A 19,555-nucleotide genomic window follows, 5' to 3' on the forward strand; every position below is an offset into this window, starting at 1 on the left:
GCTGCCAACCTGCCTATTGCAAGTACGCTAGGGATAAACTAACTGATGTGATTTTATTATTCACTTAGGGGAACCAATTACTTCAAGCGATCAACAACATCATGGCTGAGCTGCGCGATGAATTTTGCGATGACAACGACACAAAAATACTGGAAGATGTTTTCGCCATTTATCCCAAAAAAACCAACCTCAAGGTATGTCTTTACAGGACATCCATTGTTTACGACAGAGTAGCCAATGCAACTGCGCCTAGCGTGATCAAGCTCGACGATGTTCTTGGCTGTCACTGCATGAGAGGTCGTCGGCCGGACGACAAATCTGCCTATTTCACCATCTATACATACCCCATTGGGAAGAAAACACTCGGAGGAACCAGGATTAGGCAGAGAAAGGTAATAGTTTTTCGGGTGACGCACCATGAAACGTTTGAAGCAAATATGGCGATTGCTGATAAGTGGTGGATGGCTATTCACATGCTGCTTCGAGGTGTACAAATCACTACAGAACAAGGTACGTATCATCACACATGTATGCGTCCACCGGTGCCGCCGTCAACACCGGACGCTGTCTTTGTACGCTCGTCCTTGAGTGAGGAATCAGCTGAGAGACCAAATTTAAACCCCCTGTATGTATTACATGTAAATAATACCAATCGTCTACGCCTTTGGAATGAAAACCGTTAATCAATTAATTAAGTTTACCTATTAATTCATTTATTTTAATTACAAATCTCCGTTATGTTTCTTGACTAATTTCACACGAGGTACCGGTATGATGTAGAGTGCTTACATTGTTAAATGTATTTCCAAAGTTAATATTTCAACAAAAGTGTGTTGACACAGAAGGGTGTGTGCAACCAGAATGAGCGTAACTTAATTAATATCAATGTTTTAGAGCAAAACAAAATCTTTGAAAATGTAAATTTATTTAATGTGATCATTCTTGTGATGCCCTGATCATTCTTCTTTATATTTCATTAAATCCAGATATTAAAAAAAGCAGACTTCCGTCCGTAAAGAAATTGCTGCTGTTAGTCAATCCTCATAGTGGTAAAGGAAAAGCTGTCACACTGTTTCGAGAACGAGTCGTTCCTTTGTTGGGAGAAAGTGGCATAAATTACCATCACATCATTACAGGTACAACATTTTTTCACTCTTGTATCTAGATGGGTTAAATGGAACAGATCTATAGATGGAATAGATAAAAAACAGCAAGATAGAGCTATGTGACGGATTTTGTATACTACAGCAGTGTTTTATTGAACTGCTGACTGTTTTCCCCAACATTTACCCCCCAGGAGGTAACATCCCCCTAGAAAATACAGAAACCCACCTGCTGAAATCATGTCATCATGCTTTAAAATACCATACATCGAAAATTAAAATCTTGAAAACCAAAATGTCAGGACAGTTGAGCTGATAATCCGGTTTGAAGTTCAACCAAGACACATGGCAACTCTAGTTAATAATTAGCCAAAAGAAAATGCATACTGATCACATGTCCTCAGTTTAGGTCAACAGACTTGTTGGGAGTCAAAGGTCATATATAGCATGTTATTCAAAATAATTGATTGATTAGAGTCATTACTGTCAAGACACACACAGTTGGTGTTTCAAAGTAGTCTCTCTTGTAGTTTGTGGTACATTAACAGAAAACTTTTTTGATGTAAAAAGTTCTATCAAACATGGCCTATGGTACATAGATATCCCTTGTGACCAGATTATTTAGAATATACATGTCTTTGTATTTTTAACTGCTGTTATTGAATGCTACTTCTACGCGCGGTAATTATCCCCTAGGGATGCGACAAATGGAATATGCTTTTGTACCATCTGCTCGTCCTTTGATTATTTTTCAACAAACTCAAATTTTCTAAATAATTAGATAAAGGCATTTTTTTGGAACATTTTCTAATATTTAGCTAGCATTAAAATTGTATTCCCACGTTTTATTATCTATAGAAAATTTCTTATGACCCTTGTAAGCATTAAAAGCACTTAGCTTTTGTGCAATTTGCTAAAAATGTTTATCTGAAGTTTCCTGAAATAAATTTTAGAAGATGTTCCTAAAAAAGTAAAATGGTCTTGAGTCATTACAACAGTGAATATTATGTTTGATATGGTGATTAGTCACCACAACATTCAGTACAAGCTAGCTTCAGTATTCCAATGTTTCAGGATTTGTTGCCATACCAACTGATTTTATCATTTTTCATGGTGGTCAAAATAATCAGTGGGAGTTGTTTCTACTAATACAAACTTGGAATGCAGCTCTAATGGTTTTGCATATTTACATGTATACTATAGTATTGTTAAGGATTCTTTTTCATATTACCATGCTGAGATTTTGCATGGGTCCCACATAGAAATTCACAAATCTGGCTTGTTATGTATACTTTTTAATTGACAAGTCACATCTTTTTTTTTGAAATGAAAATTTGTCTGGATAACCTAGTAACCTTAGTAGCCTAATCAGATGTTTTGTGTGTTTTTTTTCTCACCTGTATAAGATCGTCCATCCTCGATTGAAATTGAATGAAAAATGTTATTCACTGCATTCTAGATATATTTGCTGATTTTTAAAAGAATGATTTATGTAGGTTTGGTCAAGAAATATACACAAAATGAGAATTTATTCATTAGTTTATTTTTGTAATCAATTCAAAAATGGAATAACAACCATTCACATACCTGCTACATATACAGGAAATCATTTTATTTGTGTTGCTATCAATATTCTTGTTTTTATATCTCAAAGACATTTGTGAGGTCAAAGTTTCGCAAAAGTCCTTGAAGATCCCAAATGAAATAAATATTCACTTCTACAAAATTTCACACTTGTTTCTACTTTTGAATTAAAATGGTTTCAAGTATAAACAAACATGATTAGCAAATTTAAGTCTAAAAAAGTGCAATGTATCATTTCTTAGAATGTGTCATTGTCTATGCCAAGTGCTGAAGTTGTCATCCAATATATATTCATTAGAGAATCTTAGTATATTTATTTACCATTATTTAGTATATTGACTATAATTTTGTTGAAGGACACTGTAAACAATCCTACCAGTATAAGTTGAATACAGTGGTGTGTATAATTATTAAAGGTCATTCAAGGCTCCTGTTATTTTGATGGTGTATAAACTAGATCTGTATAGGGAAAACATATTTTTAGTTTGATAAAAATAGAATTTGTAATTTCAAAAACATTTATTGATAGAGGCTCGTGTGTTTTCATATATTATTTGTTAGTTGTTGATTTCTGAAATATGTCACATGATATTAACCCTTTGAACACAAAAATCAATTTTCAACCTAATTCATAAAATATTTGTTTTTGCAAGATTTTGATCAAAACCTGTAGGTGATAGAAAATTATTTCCATTGATTCAAAATGATAAAAACAATCATAGAAAAATACTTAAAAATTGGCAAAATGTTGCACAAAAATCTTGCTTACCTAATTATGTAACCTACATGTAAACCATTAAACCATGAATGTTTTGTTTACTGCATATGGAGTCAGTCTAAAAACTGTAGCCATACCTATGGTAATTATGTAACCTACATGTAAACCATTAAACCATGAATGTTTTGTTTACTGCATATGGAGTCAGTCTAAAAACTGTAGCCATACCTATGGTAATTATGTAACCTACATGTAAACCATTAAACCATGAATGTTTTGTTTACTGCATATGGAGTCAGTCTAAAAACTGTAGCCATACCTATGGTAATTATGTAACCTACATGTAAACCATTAAACCATGAATGTTTTGTTTACTGCATATGGAGTCAGTCTAAAAACTGTAGCCATACCTATGGTAATTATGTAACCTACATGTAAACCATTAAACCATGAATGTTTTGTTACTGCATATGGAGTCAGTCTAAAAACTGTAGCCATACCTATGGTAATTATGTAACCTACATGTAAACCATTAAACCATGAATGTTTTGTTTACTGCATATGGAGTCAGTCTAAAAACTGTAGCCATACCTATGGTAATTATGTAACCTACATGTAAACCATTAAACCATGAATGTTTTGTTTACTGCATATGGAGTCAGTCTAAAAACTGTAGCCATACCTATGGTAATTATGTAACCTACATGTAAACCATTAAACCATGAATGTTTTGTTTACTGCATATGGAGTCAGTCTAAAAACTGTAGCCATACCTATGGTAATTATGTAACCTACATGTAAACCATTAAACCATGAATGTTTTGTTTACTGCATATGGAGTCAGTCTAAAAACTGTAGCCATACCTCTAAATACAATGAATATGAATGTTTTGTTTACTGCATATGGAGTCAGTCTAAAAACTGTAGCCATACCTATGGTAATTATGTAACCTACATGTAAACCATTAAACCATGAATGTTTTGTTTACTGCATATGGAGTCAGTCTAAAAACTGTAGCCATACCTCTAAATACAATGAATATGAATGTTTTGTTTACTGCATATGGAGTCAGTCTAAAAACTGTAGCCATACCTCTAAATACAATGAATATGAATGTTTTGTTTACTGCATATGGAGTCAGTCTAAAAACTGTAGCCATACCTCTAAATACAATGAATATGAATGTTTTGTTTACTGCATATGGAGTCAGTCTAAAAACTGTAGCCATACCTCTAAATACAATGAATATGAATGTTTTGTTTACTGCATATGGAGTCAGTCTAAAAACTGTAGCCATACCTCTAAATACAATGAATATGAATGTTTTGTTTACTGCATATGGAGTCAGTCTAAAAACTGTAGCCATACCTATGGTAATTATGTAACCTACATGTAAACCATTAAACCATGAATGTTTTGTTTACTGCATATGGAGTCAGTCTAAAAACTGTAGCCATACCTATGGTAATTATGTAACCTACATGTAAACCATTAAACCATGAATGTTTTGTTTACTGCATATGGAGTCAGTCTAAAAACTGTAGCCATACCTCTAAATACAATGAATATGAATGTTTTGTTTACTGCATATGGAGTCAGTCTAAAAACTGTAGCCATACCTCTAAATACAATGAATATGAATGTTTTGTTTACTGCATATGGAGTCAGTCTAAAAACTGTAGCCATACCTCTAAATACAATGAATATGAATGTTTTGTTTACTGCATATGGAGTCAGTCTAAAAACTGTAGCCATACCTATGGTAATTATGTAACCTACATGTAAACCATTAAACCATGAATGTTTTGTTTACTGCATATGGAGTCAGTCTAAAAACTGTAGCCATACCTCTAAATACAATGAATATGAATGTTTTGTTTACTGCATATGGAGTCAGTCTAAAAACTGTAGCCATACCTCTAAATACAATGAATATGAATGTTTTGTTTACTGCATATGGAGTCAGTCTAAAAACTGTAGCCATACCTCTAAATACAATGAATATGAATGTTTTGTTTACTGCATATGGAGTCAGTCTAAAAACTGTAGCCATACCTCTAAATACAATGAATATGAATGTTTTGTTTACTGCATATGGAGTTAGTCTAAAAACTGTAGCCATACCTCTAAATACAATGAATATGAATGTTTTGTTTACTGCATATGGAGTTAGTCTAAAAACTGTAGCCATACCTCTAAATACAATGAATATGAATGTTTTGTTTACTGCATATGGAGTCAGTCTAAAAACTGTAGCCATACCTCTAAATACAATGAATATGAATGTTTTGTTTACTGCATATGGAGTCAGTCTAAAAACTGTAGCCATACCTCTAAATACAATGAATATGAATGTTTTGTTAACTGCATATGGAGTCAGTCTAAAAAATGTAGCCATACCTCTAAATACAATGACTTTGTTTAACCAGCCTTGACATGAATCATTGGATTCCAGTCATGTAGGGGTCAGATTAGGCTACCATTGTGGGGCGAACTATTAACCTCCAAGAGTGTACAGGACCTGTTTGTGGTCATCTTTGTTATGGTTAAAATAGGGCTTCACTTTCACTGCTGCTGCCAACTGAACAAAATATCTTATGCAATTGACAGAAACAGTAAATACTGTGGAATACTTTATTTTCGCTGGAATTAATTTTCGCTGAAAAGGCTTTTTTGGGCGTTTTGCTTGGAATTTATTTTCACTGATTTTTGATGAGTTTAATGTGAAATATAGGAAAAAAAGTATATTCGCTGGATTTTATTTTCACGGAATCATCCCTTCAGCAAAAATAGCAAAAATAAATTCCAAGCGAAAATAAAGTATCCTACAGTATTAGTACTATATAAACATGGGGATAATATGGACTCTATTTGGATTCATTGGCTAAAAATAGTACCAGCTTAATAATATATGTATACTGCATGCCATTATACTGTTCTTTAGAATTCAATTTATATACTGGTATAGTAACTATCAGTACTACTTTTTGCTCATGTCTATTGTTCTTATAGTCCACTTATCTTGGAAGTGGACAGTTTTCGATCATCATTTCCTCTGAAAGTACTCTTTCCACACAGTACCCTGGATACTAGTTTTGTTGCTAGTTGTCAACAATGCTTGTATACTAAGAAAGTACTGTTTTTCCGAAAGATCTCGTTCTCATTTGATCCTAGTACAACTTTCTCCACAATATTTAAAAATAGAATTTTTTTTTTAAGAGCAACACCCTGGATTGAAAACTACAATGCATGGTGACTCTACTAAATAGCTAAAGAGGTGATTTGTGATGAAATACAACATGTAGTACACTACAGATCATTAGTCATTGTTATTCTATACAAAAAAAGTATCACATCTATGCTGTGACAACACAGCCCACAAGTGGGCTGCAGACAAACCACCTATAATAACAATCAGGTCACTTTTCAAAATGGCTCCATATTACAAAAAAAAAAAAAAAATAGGAAAAAAGTGCTACAATTTAGTATATTAAACACACATCCATAGATCAGAATGTAATTATGACATACTCAGTCCCTGTTTGGACAAAATCACTGCTAGTACTAGACTTGCCAAATACACAATATATTGAGAGATAAAATGCAGAGCTACACATTACAATTCTAATCAAATTTACAGTTGTATTTTGAAATTGGTTAAAAAAAATTATAAATTTTTTTTCTGAGATGGCCTGTGTGATTTTGTTTCAACTCAGTACGATAATTCTACATTTTGAGTTTGGTTGCATTTTACATTTTTAGCAAATAGTGCAAATACGAGAAAGTCCTCCATCTATCCTTCTAACAGCCGTCCATACCTACATCTCATATGTGCCTTTGTTCAACTTTACATGAACATAATACATCATGTCGCACTGCAATAATTTCAGATATATCTAAATTATTTGTTAAAATGCTATCACAGATGAGACAAGACATAATGTAAATGATGCAGAGATAAAACAATCTCAAAGGGATGACCAACCTGTTTTCTACCAATTTATTCAAAGAAATACATCTTTTATTAATAAAAAAAAAAATTTTTAATATTTTTTTAATAAAATAGTATCACTTACATGGGAGAGAGAATTTTTTGTGTGTGCCATGGATAGCTCTCTGCATGTAATAAGCTTGGTTATTAAGCATACTTTATTGGGGATGCCTCTTGGCCAAGGGGGTAACCTGAAGTGACTTGAAGCTAGGCGATTAGGTGCTGTACGCGAGCACCGGTTTGAGTTGCAGTACGTTGCAGTATGTGTTTACTTTGATTTGACGTAGTATTTAACTTTTGTTCCTTTTCGCCAAATAAAACGAACATATTTTGTTTCCATAATTTTTTATCAACAAAATTTGATCATGACCTGCAGACATTGGGAAATGTCTACTTGGTCCAAAAAATACAAATATTTTTCATATGAAAAGTAGTGGCATGCAAAGGTGTTTTAACTAGACTGTAAAAAATAGAACTATGAAATTTGATGTAATTAAGTTTTTATATAAAAATAATAAATCTACATAGAAATAACTAATAGTTAGTTTTTTAAAAATGTGAAAAGGTCGCAATAAAGTATTCACTGCCACTGAAATTCATTTCTTTACAGCTAGTTAACCTTATGAGACACTGGGAATTAATTACTAGCACTGTGTGACAAAAATAAAGCAGCTAGTTAACCTTACGAGACACTGGCAATTAATTACTAGCACTGTGTGGAGAATGGTGATTTCCTGTAATGCTATTTGGTAACATGTCGTAGTTTATGCCGTCTGATATCAAAGTTCAGTCTGGTGACATGATAGTAGTTAATGAATGAACATTTTATTGAATGAACATCTGCGCTGTTATCGCATTATCTGTGATTATAAGGCCAAAAATAGTTCAAAACATATATGGGAATAATTTTGTTGATAAAGTGTAATTAGTGACTGCCATAACACTCAATCATTTAAATATTCTGTATTTTTTTTACCTCTTCCTTAGAATATCAGGGACATGCTCAGGATATAGTAAAAAACTTGAATCTGAAAGAATGGGATGGTATTATCATTGTATCCGGTGATGGACTTTTGTATGAAGTAAGTTTTGTAGTATTTATTATTCCTTTTACAATCTACTACATGTACCCTAAAGCATGTGTATGCATTATTCTTGATTTCCCCACAGTGCCTTATTTATCCTCATACATGATTAAACCACCTTAGTAGACATTTACCCACAAGAGTCTTATACCTGTATTCAAATCCACTTAAAAATGTAATTACTTTTTGGCATTTGAATTAACTTTATATGTTAACTTTCTCCATCCCCATCACCTTATAAACTGGTTAAATTTTGGCATATTTCTTGACTCCAGCAGCTCAATTCTGTAATGAGATATCAATCATGTTTATCTCTCAGATATATGTACCATGGCCCCATCACTTACTACTAATGTATTTCTATGAATCACCTGTAAGATATATTGGATGTTATAATTTCCTTCTGAGTAACCATAAGAAATGTTGTAACCACCCACCCCCACCCCCCACCACACCACCACAACCAAAAAAGTGCCACAATTTTCTATCAGGAGTGAAAGATTCCAGTACAATTTGCCGATGAGCAGATATTAAAATCATGTTTTTGGTGATTTAGATTTTGAAATAGATGTTGTATGACACAGTTAAAATGTATTAATTTGCACACAATTACACTTGCACCATGAAAATTATGGTAACTGATATGGTTGTCTGATCCTGAGGCATTATTTAGCTTAAGCTACATCTTTGAACTAATTGAATGAATCGCTAACAATGCCCCAAAAGCAAAAACCTAGAAAGCAACATCGCCTGTAAATAACCAATATAAAAAGATTGTGCTTGTTTGTATATCAAACAATGACATAAAACACTGCTGATTGCTTGCTGACCTTACACCTCATTTCTCAAGCCAAAGGTATAACCAGGCCCTTAAAGGTTAATACAGTTACTACTTTATTAACCACAAATACAATCTCTGTGCGTTTCTTATAGGCTACATGTAGTAGAACTCTCTCTTCACTTGATAAACAGTACTGTCAAGTTACCATTAAGAAAAACATTTGTACCATGAATGCATGATAATTTCTTGTTCAATTCAATGTTGCAGTGTCCTTATTTTCTGAGTTTAGCTTTGATTTATGTCTTGATATCTATTAATTGATTCATTCCTGAGTGTCAAATCTTGTGATTTTTGCATTGTTCTATATCAGCCATTATCAACTACACCATGACATTTCAATCGCTCGGTGTCTCACATGTTGTCTGTAATTATTATGTATTTTACTAGGACTCTTGGGAATAGGAATTATTTATTTATTTTTAGTCTGTCCAGATGTGTTATTCATTATAAACACATCAAATAACAATAAATAAGCCCATATTCAGACTTCTGGCCATTGTACTCATCTGCATGTCATTCTTCGAAGAAAAAAATATTTTCACACACATTGATTTTGCAGAGTCCTATGAATTGATAGGACTTGGGTGTCCTTTTCAAATTATATTTCAAACTAATATGTAACAACTCTGTTCATCTCTATACTACAGCTTTCAAAATATGATGTCTATCAAATTTAGTAGAAATTTTATTTGGAAATGAAATATGTACAGGTAACAAGGAATGTTTCTGAGATATTTAGCAAAAACTGTCTTTCGCTATAAAATATATTTGTATTCTGATCAGAATAAATTCTAGGCATTTCTTGTGCAAGTTTTAAAATCCATACAACTAGCAAAAAGTATTGCCATGGGTTTTGACAGTATATTTGCATTCACATTAGTATGTAGACATTAGTTTAGACATGATAGGTCAACAAATGTCCTAAAAATTTTGATTTAATCTATAGAAATTTTGATTCAACCATACAAATTTGGATTTATAGAAATTTTGATTCAACCATACAAATTTGGATTTATAGAAATTTGGATTCAACCATACAAATTTGGATTTATAGAAATTTGGATTCAACCATACAAAATTGGATTTATAGAAATTTGGATTCAACCATACAAATTTGGATTTATAGAAATTTGTATTCAACCATACAAATTTGGATTCCACCATACAAATTTGGATTATAGAAATTTGGATTCAACCATACAAATTTGAATTTATGGAAATTTGGATTCAACCCATAGAAATTTGGATTTATAGAAATTTGGATTCAACAATACAAATTTGGATTTATGGAAATTTGGATTCAAACCATACAAATTTGGATTTATAAAAATTTAAATTCAACCATACAAATTTGGATTTATGGAATTTGGATTCAACTCATACAAATTTGGATTTATGGAAATTTGGATTCAACCCATAGAAATTTGGATTCAACCATACAAATTTGGATTTATAGAAATTTAGATTCAACCATACAAATTTGGATTTATGGAAGTTTGGATTCAACTCATACAAATTTGGATTCAACCCAAAGAAACTTGGATTTATAGAAATTTGGATTCAACCATACAAATTTGGATTTATGAAAGTTTGGATTCAACTCATACAAATTTGAATTTATAGACATTTGGATTCAACCCATACAAATTTGAATTTATAGAAATTTGGATTCAACTCATACAAATTTAGATTTATAGAAATTTGGATTCAACCCATACAAATTTGAATTGATAAAAATTTGGATTCAAACCATACAAATTTGGATTTATAGAAATTTGCATTCAACCCATACAAATTCAGATTTATGGGAATTTGGATTCAACCCTTGAGAATTTGGATTTCTATTCATAGTACTGGTAATTTGCACACACAGGTGAGGTTATGAGTTTGATTAGTTGGGCCACGTTCATGCATGTTAAATAGCTAATTTGCATATTAATTATGTCATTTCAGTCTGTTTAAACAAAATCTTTAAAACGTCTGGGCAGATTTTGATCAAAATCAATGTGCTTTGGAGTGTGCAGACATTAGTTTTAGGGCCATATCTATGCATATTAAATAGGTAATTTGCATAATTTCCAGCCCTTGTGTGACCAAGTTGAAAATAAGTTGATACAACACAATGTATGGTAGAGAATCGCCAGGTTTACACATTCCAGGCTTTATTTCTATTCGAGAAATTCTTACAATTCATTCATCTTACAACTAAAGTAAGTGAGTGAACAAAACACAAAGAAAAACCTAATGACAAAGAAAATACAAAAAGGTTACAAATACATAATACACTCTGCATTTCAAGGAAGCATATTCAAGAAAAATATAATCGAGGTGCAATATACAGTTTAAATCAAATGAATGGTAACAACATTGTTATGACAAATAGCACATGGTCGAACGATTCAGAATACAAAGAGTATTACTCACCCCGTCAATTAACAAACCCTAAATTCATTCCCGAAATACAGTGACAGTCTTCATAATTTACAGGAAATGCCATTACAGCCCTTTTTAGGTGAAATTGCACACTGGAATAAGCCAAATAAGCCAAGCCGAGTACCTTCTCAATGAAAGTTCAGGAGTCCTCTGCCACACCCAGCCCAACTGCTAACTTGCCACGCCCAGGTTATCTGGGTAGTAATTTATGCAAATGAACCATCTTCCTTTTAGTGATTCTATAGAGTTTATCCTTTTTTGATGCGTACAGCAGTTACAAATATAAACATGAAATAGTTATTTATTAAGATCATTTGATATCATTTACACCACACCAAACAAAATGGTTCTGAGACAATTCATTTGCAAACAGCAAACAGTGGAGTAGGGTAGAGTTGCGCCCTCTGTGGCTAAAACAACCATCTCCTGTAGCTGGTGCTACCATAGAAATAGTTGGCCAAAAGGGGTCAACGGAAATAAATGTTACAATGCTCACACTTGTAAGCAAAATCTCAAAATCTTCAGATTAGATATTGTTCAAATTTACTATATAATGGTGCTGAAAATTTTCTGGCTTTTGCCATTGCTCTTTTACTTACTGTTGGGATTTTTCATCTCCTAGATATGGTTTTATAAAACAACAATTATTGCATATTTTGCAGAGTTTAACCTTGATGGTTCTATAAATTTATTGTTGACTTGGTTAGTAGTGAGACTCTCTCAGATAGCACAAAACTGACACACAATTATTTAATCATTACAACTAGGGACAGCCTTCTAGATTGCAACAATTTTAGTTGCTATGGCAAATAAATTTAATGAATAGCGAGAATGTAGATCGCTATTTGGTGACCTTAAAAAAAATCGGCCTGGCGACAAAATGTTCTGTAACATAAAACAGACTTCACAGCTTGTCTTATCTAAGGATTTTACTTCCTTCTCATAATTTGTAAAACAAAATGGCAGCGCCTATTGATCGGAAGTGCACCATTTTTCAAACTTGTTAGGTACTAGTGTATAGACTTCTTCCATACTTTTTGCGAGCTACCTTCAGCCACTGTCACTGCACTTACTATTACGTATTTGTGAAACAATAAATCTTGGCGACCAACAATTTTATGCTTGGCTACTAAATTTTTCAGTTGGCCACCAACAGTTTAAAGTTGGTTGCAAATGGCCACTAGGGAAAATTTAACATTGAGGGCTGAGATTAAGATTGAATGAATGAATGAATTTATACTTCAAATTATTCTTCGTTCATGGCATAAAGCTCATTTGAATCTATCAGCATTATGAAAGTTTAATTATATTCACATGCAGTTATCTACAGTCATTAATAAAATGTCTAATAGCTGGTAATTGGTGTCGGCTGAGGTCCATTTAATGGTTAATGTGTTTTGTGACAAAGAAAAAGTGTAATTACCACTATAATGCTATAAGGGAGGCTTGGTTGATTGATTGATTTTATTACTTTAATTTATGGTTTAGTAATTTGATATATTTTTGAGCAAATAAACAAAGTTAAAATCTAGTGGTTTTACAGTATACTACAGTGTCATTGTAACAATCGTTGCGATGAATAGAATGTGTATCAATGAAATTTGTATTACAATTATCTTAGTTATTTTTTTATGGGTGATAAACTACATGTTTTTTTTTAAATTGTGTACAAGGTATTGAATATCACTGTTGTTTCCTGACTGTGCATATTAGTGCTGACTATACATATGGTAGTGCACTTTGTCATAGAAAACATATTCATATTTGGAAATACATGTATGCGACAGGACTGTGTGGCTATCTTCTTATCATTATGGCTGTTTAATGCAATCTGGACGTTAACAAACACTAGTACCTAAGGACCTCAGCAAAAAGGTTTCCCACAAAGTTGAATCTACCGGTATTAGAAATCTATTTCTCATAATTAATGGATATCGCAATACCCATCTCAAATCAGCCTGGCTTGTAATAAAGCAGTTACATATTGTATAGTATCTGAAAGTAACTCCTCCCTATTTCCGACACCTTGTTAATGTTTGCTCACTTCCCTAGTAACTACAGAACTCAAATCCAGGTTGTCAGCTGTGATTCTGTGCTGAATCTTTTTATTTTTCAAATTTACCAAAGCCTCATGATTGAGAATTTTAGTTTATGGAATTTGATTATAATGAATTCTCACTGCTGCTCTCATAGCTGGGTCTTATCTTTCACTGCAGATAACTGAATCGCTATGCTGAAGGAATTTTCTTCCCATTGCTACATAATTTTGTTTAGTTGTTTGTGATTTATTCCCTCAGGTAATTAATGGAATAATGGAACGGCCAGACAGGGATGAAGCGATAAAGACACCTGTTGGCATATTGCCCTGTGGGTCTGGTAACGCTCTCAGTGCTGCTTTACTAATGTCAAAAAGGTGAGCATATTGACAAAGGGAGAAAGAATAGAATCTGAGTTCATTAAATGCTTGCAGCTATGCAGTTGGTAAATACAGTTTTGAAAGCGATCAAAACTTTATCGTATTTATCTGGGTAAGAGCCTAAGGTCCCGAACGAAAATTGCCAAAAAATAGGGGTGGGCCTATGCCCGCACATCCCCTGCCAAAAAAACAATAATTCGTGAATTGACAACACGCAGATCAAACTGCGATAGGGAATAGAACACCAATTGAAAACATGCAACAGAAAAATGAACAATATGCAACATTAGAAGTAAAACCCATAATTTTTAATAATTTATTGTTTATAATGTGACTAATAAACCAGAAATAATAAAAATCGACAGTGAGGAATCATTTGAATTGGGATGCATGAACTCAAAATGAACTAAAATGTCAGGGTTAAACTGCGTAAAATTATTCCGGTTTTGACAAATTACAGATCAACTGTTGGCTAAAAAAAGTTGGCAGTCTTCAGTCTGACATTGCAAAATTGCTGGCCTCAGTTATTGATTCACAAGCTGCTACCAAATATTTTAAAAAGCCAAAATAACAAGATTTTAATCACTCTCCCAGGTACGGGTTGCTACAATATTGCAACATTGGTTTCATTGTTGATGACGCTAAAGCATCACTTGCTTCGCAGCTTTCCATGTGCTGTAAGATTTGCTAGAATCGTTTCTAAGAAAGCACAAATCAAATGACTGGCCCTTACAGGGCCACGACATGCCAGTATCTCAAAAAGAGAACTCCATTTCTGTTTTAATATACATTTTTGTAGACTTGCTGACTGTTATGATTCTGATGAAAAATCCTTAGTCAGAACGCGAAATTACCTATTTTGCTGTCACAGCTATTTCAAGAATTTTTATCAGAATCACAACAGACTACAAGGAAGTCAACTGTTAATACAACGAACAAAAAATAGGTTACCAATAATTACCAAACTACTTTCCATGCATACATTTCATGAAAATGGAAGCTGCATTTCAGCAGTGATAGGGTGAATGCATTCCTATGTGTGAGCATAACTAACATTATTTCTGTGTTTTGTCTTCTAGGGAACCAATGACAAATATAGTGTTACACTGTACATTTTTGATGTTGAAAGGGCGCCCTCAACCAATGGATCTTGTTGTCGTGCAGAATGCGACAACTACAATGTACTCCTTCTTGTCTGTTTGTTGGGGAATCGTTTCTGATGTTGATATAGAAAGTGAAAAGTTCAGAAGATTAGGACCACCTCGCTTCACGATTGGTGCTGCAACCAGAATTGCTAAATTGAGGTCCTATCGGGGAAAGTTGTCATTTTTGAAGGCTGAAGATTATGTTGCGCAGGAAGCTATCGATTTTCAGAATGGGACTCATGTGGATGAGTGCTGCTTTTGTGGTCTTAATGGGGCTCATGCTGGGAACTGTGGCATCAAAAGTCAAAACAGTGTTGTGCCGATAAGTGCAGAAAGAAGACATTATGACCGACATTATAGTAGCAGCAGTGATTCAAATGAGGACATCCTCCCACACATGACCAGATCGCAGTCAGAGATCCTTCCAAATGGCAGAACAATGGACCGTTCTTTGTCGTATTCTGATCATTTAATGAGAGTTGACTTGCTGGAGGATTCTTCCGATACCCTTAAAATGGGAGATGAACTTCCTTCACCCAATAGCAATCAAATTGAACTGTCAACAGATGAAATTAGGTCAACCCAAGAAGATGGAGCATCTGAAGAAAGGCATCTTCTGCCACCTCTTGACCAACCATTACCTTCAAACTGGACAACAATTGAAGATGACTTCGTAAACATCTCTGCTGTATATCAAAGCCATCTCAGTACAGATGTTCATTCTTGGCCTGATCATAAATTTGACGAAGGTGTTATTTGCTTACAGTACATTCCGGCTCCGATATCGCGCAAGAATCTAATAAGTATGTTTTTGGATTTGGAAAGTGGCCTTCATATCAAGCATTCAGGTGTAATAGTAGAGTACGTCAAAGCATTTCGAATTGAGCCAATAACCAGCGGGGAGATTATGACTGTTGATGGCGAGCTTGTCCCGTATGGACCGATACAAGGGGAAATATTACCTGGAAAAGCTAGAGTAATAGTCTAACAATCGTTATCACTGATATTGCCCAGTGCAGTCATCACTATTGATATTATCATCAATGATATTGTCCAGATTGAATACCTGCATTATTGGTATATGTAAATGTATCTCCATAAATAACTGACTTTCTGCGATAAAACTGATTTTTGCAATACATGTAATTGCTAGCTTATATATGATTTTTGCTGGTTTGCAAATCTGATCTGTATATCTGTTTTTAATTTACATAAATGAATCTGATTTTTTCAGGAGCCTTAAAATTTCAGGTCATTGCAATCTTTTTCACCCAAAATAGTCATAACATTCTTTAGCTGATTTAATCTGACTATGTGAGTTAGTATTCTATAAATACCCTAAAAAATGCAATGAAATTACAACAAAATGAAATTTAATTAGTTTATAATTTAAATTTCAAAGTATATGCAAATTAAGAAACAAAGATGAGGATTTTAATAGAGGAGAAATTATATTTTTTTGCCTTGATTGGTTAAATTGTTACAATTTATTGAAAGTTGTGTATGTATATAATGTTAAATACCTCTTGTAAATACTAATGATATACAGAATGTATCTTTTTCTTGCTGCCGATATTACTTACAAGTTTTTAATCTTGTACCAAGTAATTTGCACATTTTTTAATTCTGGGAATTCCTGAATTTAGTAAAATTTTGCAATTTTAAATGTGAATGAGAGCTGGGTTTAAACTGTGACCTTGATATTGGGAGTCTATATAACCCCAACTCTATGGGAGATTTGTTTGAGATAGTGATACAAATGAAGACATTTGATTAGTACATATTTGACATTGTAGAACCTAATTGTGTATTCTGTATTTATGTGGGTAACAGGGTTACACATTTTTTGTTGTTGAAAGTGTGAATTGTATGATGGCTCGTCTGTTAGGACCCAGTCAGGCTACTTTTAAATGCCGCTAAAATTATGACCCTTTGGTGAGATTGCTTGATACACTATAACCTTGTTATAATGAATTTCCTGATATAATGAACACATAGCATGTCTCTCACTCATAACAAACCCAATGCATTATGTGCTTCAATATAGTGAACATTATAACAAACTGATTGTACTGGTATGCCCCACCCCCAAATAATTCGTTGTAACTAGGTTACAGTGTACGGTAATATTAGACTTGTGTGAAGTTTAGATTTAAAAAAATGTATATATAAATCTAATAATTCCCATTTGCAGCTAATTGTTTGTTACTTAATAAAGCAAGTTATGGTTGTTTTTGATTGTTGTATTTACAGGAAAAATTTTTGTAACAGTGACGTTTAAACTGTATGGTTTAGGGGTTTGTGCAATCTGATTAAAATCTGATGTAGTGTACGGGCTTTAATTATTTTGGCTATAAACTTATTTTAATTTTATGTTTTATTACTTTTGTTATTAATGCCTTTTTATTTTATTATTTTACTTTGATTTTGATTTTGTGATTTTTTTAAAATTCCGCCCTACATACATCTGAGCCGATGCCTATGTAACGAGATTTCAACGAGACCCACTGTCGACGATTTTAGTCAACGAATCACAGACCTTCTTCTATAGCGCACATGATGACGTCACTGGGCAGAGTCAGGTGGCAAACACACTCAAACATAAAATGGCGGATTATACCGACGTTAGGACCGAGAAGAACATGGCTTTTCGGTAAGTTTATCATTGTCAAATGCAACGAAAGTCATTTTTTTATGTTTATATTGTGGCTCGAATGGTTCGAGTTTAGATCGTTACTTTGCGTAGTTATTCTGGGAGTGACGATTTTGTTTCCACCGGTTCGACCGAACACCGGTGTCTTTTTCCAGTCGCTTGCCCTGGAGACGGGTGATGTTTTGTTGACGATCGGGTCAAAACCGTCTACGGTATTGAAGCCGTAGCTGTAAATATTCATCAAAATGTATCAACATTTTGTACATTATACAATAACTCTTTATCAAAGTAATTGAGCTGATTTGGACTGGAATAAAATATTTTTTATTTGGAACACATCGCAATTGATCAGGAAATATTTTATTGCTCCAATTTTCTGCGTCGATGCCGTGGGCCGGTGACCGTTATACAATTTAAAATTTGCATTGTTTACTATAGCTGTTTACAGTGTTCTAATCATTACGATTTACTTATTTTTTTGCTTCCATTCTAGATAATTATGCTCAGTGTTTGATGTAAAATTGAAGCGATGACTGAATAAACGAACCTTGGCTGGCGAAGATGTATCAGGAAGTGTACACATTTGTTGGAAGTGAACAAAATATTCAATGTAATGACAAAAATTGGAAAATGCTGTGGAATTTCTTTTGTAAATAAAAATATACTAGCAATTTTCTATTAATGGTTTATTCAAGTGGGCAAAATATAATGTACAGAAAGATTGCCCGTAGAGTATCGCTACACTGAAAAGTAAGCAACCGACAGCCTCTATAAAAGGGGGCCTGTGATTGGCTGTTACTTACGCGAGATTTGAACGGGACTTACGTAGGCGTCGGATCAGATGTATGTAGGGCGGAATTAAAAAAAATCAAAATCAAAGTAAAATAAAAAGGCATTAATAACAAAAGTAATAAAAAATAAAATTAAAATAAGTTTATAGCCAAAATAATTAAAGCCCGTACACTACATCAGATTTTAATCAGATTGGGGTTTGTGGTATATTCTGGTGGAATATGCAATTCTGATATATTTTTATGCTCTTCTTTTTTGTTGCTCTTTTAAATTTACACTTTGCAATTATTCTTATAGCTGTGGTCTTGCGACTATTTTGTTACATACTTCATGTCTAAATGTACGGGAATTATTTGAAAAATTTTTGGATTACTGCGGGGGGGGGGGGGGGATCTTTGGAAATCTGTGCGTGTCCCCTCCTTATTAATGGCATTATCAGTCTTCTTGGATATATTTATTGATATGTTTCAATTTCATCATGAATAGAGCATACGGTACTACTGTAAAATCTGTATTAGAAACCGCGGCTTCTATTAAAATGGTACAATGCAACAGAGGGAATGCGGCTTCTATTAGAGCATCTACACATATGAGAAATGATGAATTTTTGGTTCTCAATTATTCAAAAAGAATGGGTGCGACTTCTATTAGGGATGCGGCTTCTACCGGTAATACAGATTTTACGGTAGTAATGCTTATCTACAGCACAGTTACTAGAAGAAGTAGAAGTAACTATGTCTACTGTAAGTTACTAAGTTTCATTTATACTCTCACATATAGTTCATTCCTGTCT

The 19,555-nt window shown here is 33.4% G+C and overlaps 1 protein-coding gene across 1 annotated transcript; it reads left to right on the top strand.

Annotated features, from left to right (window-relative positions):
• The first annotated feature begins 37 nt into the window (after positions 1 to 37).
• Positions 38 to 18,641, top strand: LOC100377659 (sphingosine kinase 2-like). The gene is made up of 6 exons (XM_085502040.1): positions 38 to 510; positions 987 to 1,136; positions 8,385 to 8,479; positions 14,054 to 14,169; positions 15,252 to 17,970; positions 18,464 to 18,641. The coding sequence occupies exons 1-5, from the start codon at positions 102 to 104 to the stop codon at positions 16,303 to 16,305; spliced, it is 1,824 nt and encodes a 607-aa protein (XP_085358166.1). The 5' UTR covers positions 38 to 101; the 3' UTR covers positions 16,306 to 17,970; positions 18,464 to 18,641.
• The last annotated feature ends 914 nt before the right edge of the window (positions 18,642 to 19,555 follow it).

Source organism: Saccoglossus kowalevskii, chromosome 8 (genome assembly GCF_978046115.1).
Source record: "Saccoglossus kowalevskii chromosome 8, keSacKowa6.1, whole genome shotgun sequence".
Classification (NCBI taxonomy): Eukaryota; Metazoa; Hemichordata; class Enteropneusta; family Harrimaniidae; genus Saccoglossus; species Saccoglossus kowalevskii.